Source organism: Episyrphus balteatus, chromosome X (genome assembly GCF_945859705.1).
Source record: "Episyrphus balteatus chromosome X, idEpiBalt1.1, whole genome shotgun sequence".
Classification (NCBI taxonomy): Eukaryota; Metazoa; Arthropoda; class Insecta; order Diptera; family Syrphidae; genus Episyrphus; species Episyrphus balteatus.
This window is the reverse complement of record NC_079138.1, coordinates 1,681,841-1,688,178: the sequence shown is the minus strand read 5'-3', so window position 1 is coordinate 1,688,178 and position 6,338 is coordinate 1,681,841. Positions and strand designations below refer to the sequence as shown.

General features: G+C 31.4%; 1 protein-coding gene across 2 annotated transcripts; it reads right to left on the bottom strand.

Annotated features, from left to right (window-relative positions):
• Positions 1 to 392: 392 nt before the first annotated feature.
• Positions 393 to 5,298, bottom strand: LOC129920600 (solute carrier family 22 member 6-A-like). Of its 2 annotated transcripts, none has more exons than XM_056002003.1 (8): positions 5,144 to 5,298; positions 4,834 to 5,036; positions 3,390 to 3,488; positions 2,883 to 3,310; positions 2,135 to 2,392; positions 1,511 to 1,749; positions 663 to 838; positions 393 to 606 (listed from the first exon to the last, which is right to left on the bottom strand). In XM_056002003.1, the coding sequence occupies exons 1-8, from the start codon at positions 5,148 to 5,150 to the stop codon at positions 454 to 456; spliced, it is 1,563 nt and encodes a 520-aa protein (XP_055857978.1). In that variant the 5' UTR covers positions 5,151 to 5,298; the 3' UTR covers positions 393 to 453. The 2 variants fall into 2 exon arrangements, with proteins under 2 accessions (XP_055857978.1, XP_055857977.1); XM_056002002.1 differs by having other exon boundaries at positions 4,834 to 5,066; positions 5,144 to 5,297.
• Positions 5,299 to 6,338: the final 1,040 nt, after the last annotated feature.

Here is a 6,338-nt window from a genome sequence, read left to right as displayed (position 1 = left end):
AGAAAAAAAATTAATTTCAACATAAGTTGACTTATGTTGTTATTCCTTGTTGCCACAGGCGTGTCTTTCGGAAACATGTCTTATCTTAGTTTTTTTTTATTAACTCAGCTTTGACAAGTCACTTGTTAGTTTTTTTCTATTCTGTTTTATTAGGCTCCAGAGTGTGTCCCGAATGTGTCCCGAACGTGTCCCAAACGTGTCCCGAACGTGTTCCGAATGTGTCCCAAACGTGTCCCGAATGTGGTCCCGTATGTGTCCCAAACGTATCCCGAATGTGTCCCGAACGTGTATAGGTTTAAAATAATTTAACCAAGTAGAGAGATCGTTTTATAACTAATTTAAAGAAACAATATTTAATTTTGAATAAATTAACTTGCTTCAAGAAAATAAAATTAATTTATAATTCGTATATTTTGCATGATATATGTACATCTTAGTATGAATAAATGAAACTCAATTCTCTGTTGCCCACATTTTTTCAGCTTCTTCAATATTATTTGGTAGTCGCGAATGAAGAGTTTCTGGTAGAAAAAGTGTTACAGATGCAGCTGATAGCAAAAATACTGCCATTATTGTCAGAGGTATATATTCCGGCACATAATAAACCTGAAATCAATTTAAATTTGTTTTATGTTGAAATAATTTTCTATATTACTTATTACTAAAGACATTAGCTGGGGAGCTATAAGACTGCCACATCTAGCTGAAAATCCACATAGTCCAAGACCTAAGCCCCTCGACACTGTTGGAAGCAATTCACTGCAATAAATAAACATGGCACAGAAACTGGATACAGCTAGTCCCTTGGCAATTAATGTGATGATTATAAGGGACCATTCTAGTTTCGCAATTAAATTTAAATAATTATAATAATTTTGAAAATTTGAAAAATATTAGTGTGATTAGATTATAATCAGCCCTATTGTGTGAGTTTCACGTGGAATGTTTTCGGCCCGGAATATTTAAAAAGCTATCATGAGTTTCACCCGAAAGGAAATTTACAATGTCCGAACGTGAATAACTTTTTGCCCGGAACTCACAATAGGGGAAAAGTGAAATTTAATTTTTCCGGGTGGAATCTTGTTCACGTGAAACTCACGATAGGGCTGAATATGTAATAGTTAATTGGTTTAGCGATAATGAAAACACTTTACACTTATTGTTTGATTGAAATAACTTAAAAAAACGTCCAAAACTATTTTAAAATTTTATTTATGAAAACGTCCCAGTACAATGAACCTTCTATACTTTTGCAATGCTTTTGCGACCGATTACCATAAATTTTTTGTTATGGAGACTTTTGACGCTAAAGAAATTTTTTTTTTAATAAAAAGCTACAAAAGCCATTCCCAAACTTGATTTCGTAAGCATTTCGCTGTTCTGGTGGAGACCGACGAAAAAATTCGTTTCGCATCAACAGCGAACTAGGCTTAACTACTGATGTCTTAAATCGCATGCGCAACCCGCCGAATGTAAAAACCGTCAATGGTAAAATTGATCATATAGATACCTTTAATTTGACTTTGGCCAGCAATGGTTGTAATTATTCCAATGGCCAAAAGTAAGACACCATTTCCATATTGATAAAATGCCATTGGTAATCTTCTACCGAGTCTCGAAAGTAGGAAATACGCTAAAATATAAGCAATACCTTCAATAATTGCTCCAACTAAAAAATTTAAATGCCTTTCGCCAGCTAAATTAGGTAAATAGTATAAGATACCATAGTATGAAAGTGTCACACTGAACCTGTAAGTAAAATAATAGAACAATAACTTTATCTAAAAAGCATACCTAACAATATTTTTTAATATTTGTGTTAAATTAATATTATTGTGGAAAATGAGAGAACAACACCAACACAGAATATAATAAATTTATTTTAGGGAATATTGGAAGCTTCTAAAATCTTAATTGGAGAGAAATTTAAAAATTTTATTCAAACTTAGTTTTCAAAATTTTTTTGAAAACCTAGTTCAAAAATTAATTTTTTTGTATTGGGCTTGTAAAAAGGACTATTTTTTATCCAATGAATGATCAAAGTATTCTGCTCTAAAGGCATTTACATACATGTAATGTGTTATTTTTATAGATAAAATTCTTTATTCCAATCAAAAAAAAAAAAAATACTCACCAAATTCCAGTCATTGTAAAAAGATGCTTACGGAGAACTCGACAACGAATTATATCACAAAAACGATGTGTTTTTTCAGTCTCATCTTCCATTACTTGAAAGCGTTCTGTAGGACTCGTGAAACTATTCATATCAAAGGAACTACATTGCTGAGCAATGTCACACGAGTCGTTAAAAGTGGCAATTTTCTGCACCAATTTTATAGCTTTTTTAATTTCATTTTTTGCCAATAGCCAATTTATAGATTCTGGGATCATCCTAAAAATAAATAAACGTTTTCGTTTTGTTAAAAAAAAGATACCTTGGCCCCTATTACGATTGTCAAATATCAACACAATATTTGATATTTATCAACAAAATTAAGGAATCGGTATTATCAAAATTTTTGGTAAAATTTGTCCTTGCTATAAATTTGAGATCTATTGTGAATAGTTCTTTTGATAAACTAGCTATTATGGATATTAAAAAGGTTGCTATGTATCAAATTTTCCATCAATTGCAAATTGTTTTCCGATAGATTTTTCTCATCATATATTTTTACTAAATAAATTAATGTGAAATGAAACGCCAAAACAAAAATAGGCCTATTAACAATTATTTTGTATACGTTTGATCACAATAGAGAAAAATTTATCAATTGACAACCGTAATACCAAAATGTCTTTCAATTGATAAGTTTATCGTTTATCTATCAATTGATATTTGACAACCCTAAGAGGGGCCCTAGTATTTTGCATTATATTCTAACCAACTATATGAAATACTAAGAATTGTAGGTATTGTCAAAACTAATGTTAAAAGCCTCCAATCGCGAATCAAATATGATGCTCCACTTAGCAAAATTAATCCCAATGTCCAGTTAAGCTCCCATAGTGTTGAACATATTGTGCGATATCTGGATGGACAATATTCTAAGATAAGCGTATAAGTGCAGGTTTGAAGGCCTTGAATAAAAAATCCTTGCATCATACGAAATGCACAAAATACAAGAAAACTTTGTGCTGCATATTGGGCATATGCCATTAAAGCTTGACCATACATGCATATGAGAACTAATTTTCTGCGTCCCCATACATCACATAAGGAACTGCATATAAGTGCGCCTATAGTAACACCAACGAAGTACAAAGTATTCACTAAAGGAGCCAGCATTCGTTTGTCACATACAAGGGACCACTAAATAATAATATGTAAGGATATTGGAGTTGTATGAAATTTTGAAATTTTGAAATTTTGAAATATTGATATCATTTACCTCTACTGCTATAGATACAGCATCTTTTTCATCGAACACATATCCACTTGGACAAAGTGTTCCGTTTACGTAAGGCCCACAATTTTCCGCCGGATCATCCTACAAATGAAAAGTTCTATTAATACTGTTGTTGGAGACTGCGTATGCACTTTAAAAATTGTATGTCTACATACTTAACAAACGCAGTTATGACAAAGTCACGCCAAATTTTAGTTACATCGCACAATGCGCAGTGGCGTACGTTGAGTTGCCGGGGCCTCGGGGAAAGGCTAAATGTTTGGGCCCCTTTAAAAAATGGGTCCCGCAACATAGTGTAACGCGTACCTATATACTATTAAACTGCTGGTTATGTAGCACAATCTTGCATTTCGAGAGTGGGTAACCAAGTGTCAAGTGGGTGTCTATTTATTGTGAGAAATGTGTTTAAATATTTTTACCAGGTTTTAGACCAAAATACCGCACTAATGTGCACCGTGTCTTATGGGAGGTCGAAAAAAACAAAACCCTAGGGAACACGCCAGTGATTCTTTTGGTGCAATTGTACGGCCATTTTTTGACAAAAAGTCACATACTGAAGAATGTATGAGGAATACAAAAAACTGAAATTTTTCTTTATTTAAAACTGCGAACAGAATAAGGGTTTCAATAGATTTTTTTTTTTAAAGAGTATATAACCTAGAAATTTAGCCTAATTGATGTCAAAAAGGTTTTCTATCCTGGATTTAGATAAAATTATTCCCGTTCAATAAAAAAAAATTCAAAAACTTTGAAAACAAAAAGTCCAAAAAGTGTCAAATGTGTAAAATATACTCTTAGGCTGTTTATTATGCTATTTTTTGGATTTATTTTTAAATGGCTACAAGTTTGACATTTTTCCAAAATAAAAATTTGACTAAATCGGTGTTGGAAAAAATCCGGATGTAATAGACCCTGTTTGCCTTCATACTTGGTTTTTGTCTCTTCTGAAAAATCGACTTTTCGGGGTTACGAGGGAAGGTCCTCCGCTTCGCAATTTTCCATTCATCTACTAAAAAAAATCCATTTTTTTATAAATCGACTTCTTAGCAAATTTATTTAAATATTCGTGTAGGAAATTGAGCGCTCTACAAAAAAGGATTGGTACACTTTTTCCGTTCATCTAATCGTTTAAAAGATATTTGAGTTCCAAAATTGGAAAGCAAAAATAATTAAGTAAACTGAGTAGTCTTCTTTTTTTCGAAGGCAAGGGTTACTTAAAACTGATTAAGTTACTTAAATGAGATTAAGTCAAAATAAAATGAACGAAACGACGAGGAGTTTATACTACTGCGTTTAAGTTATATTTATACTTGTTCTACTTTTAGGTTCTAAAACCAATCAAAGGATCATTTTCGACAAAGCAGACTTTTTGAATTGAACTTATAAATTAGTTAAAAAAGTATAGTAGGTATATTTATTTCCTTACCCTACAAAAATATGCTGGTATATAAATGTGAAAGGCTGTTATCGTATGATTGATACCAACTATTATGCTATTTAAGGCTAGCAAAACAATTAAAATGCATTGAAATTTGCCTCCACGCTCGAGAAAAATATTCGTTGTATCTGCAGCTGAGCTTTTTGTGAGAGTTGATAAGACTGTAGGAGTGGGTGCTGCTGTCGGTGATGCTGATGATGTATTTGTTTTTCTTAGATATTCTTTAAAAGTAATGCAAACATGAATTATTTTTACATTATAAAAGAAACTGTTTTTGCATTATTAAACTATTGCTTACCTGACATTTTAGTATTTGTTGATTAAGTAAGCAAATGTTAATAAACAATTGGTCTTCGTTTCCAACTTAATATATTTTAGAACACTGTCAGTATGTTAAAGTATACGAATAAGTTAAACCCCTTTTAATTATTTTCAGACTACTAAAAACAAACTAAATCTAATATAGACATTTAATTGTTAACACGTACTAATATGATTATAAACACAAAGCATTTGCCGGTTTTTATCATACTTCAATTATTCTAAGGCATGTGTTGGATTCGTAAAAAATGTGATTTACAATATCACCAAATTGTATAAGAAACTTCTATATTTTTTAGATTTATTGAAATAGTAAAGAACCTTTATCTACTTTTTTCATCAGCTTTCAACATTCATGTTCCAAAATATATTTATATTAACATATAAATATTTTATATTAACTTTTCAAGTTTTTCTATAAAAAAAAAATGTTACTCATACACCACAGTGACCTCTATTCTTGTGAATGATAGAATATACTAAGAAATAAGCACACAAAACGTCCGGTCTTATCCTTATTTGGAGCTTGCCTCATTTAGTACCTACTCAAGAATTACTGTACATGACCCTTATTCAATGGACTGTATCTAGTGTAAAAAAACATACACTACGAACTTTTGGCAAGTTACCATAAAAGTTGGCATGTTAATTTCTTATTTCAAAATGAATAATAAAAAATTATATATTGTCTTAGGGCCCCAAATAATATGTTACTAGAATAATCTAGCGACCAACAAATGATACATCTTCTTATTTTCTATATCAAAGGGGCCTCCAAATACAAAAGGAGTCCTCAAATTTAGTCTTGCCCCGGGGCCTCGGCAACTCAACGTACGCCTCTGTATAGGTACAATGGGTCTTATGCAATAAAAATGAGCTTAAGCTCTTACATACCTCAAATTTCAATACATTTTCTTGAGATCCTCCTCATTTTCTTGAGAAAGATTTCAAGAAAATTAATTGAAAAGTGAGATAGAGCTTAAAGTTAATTCCGTGTTTTTTTTTTATTTTTTCATGATGACTTAATCAAGAATATGCAACACAGTTTTGAGCATAATTAATTGTCTTGAAGTTCGTGCATAGTAAAAATGAGTTATTTACAAATCGGTCTAACTACATTGTAATCGCATTTTTTTCTCTATTGACATTTTTGTGAATGTTTATTCAGTTTA

Coding starts and splice junctions, on each gene's coding strand:
- LOC129920600 (XM_056002002.1), bottom strand. Junction 2,393..2,882: donor CTTAGTATTTCATATAGTTG/GTTAGAATATAA, acceptor ATTTATTTTTAG/GATGATCCCAGAATCTATAA. Junction 607..662: donor CTCCCCAGCTAATGTCTTTA/GTAATAAGTAAT, acceptor AATTGATTTCAG/GTTTATTATGTGCCGGAATA.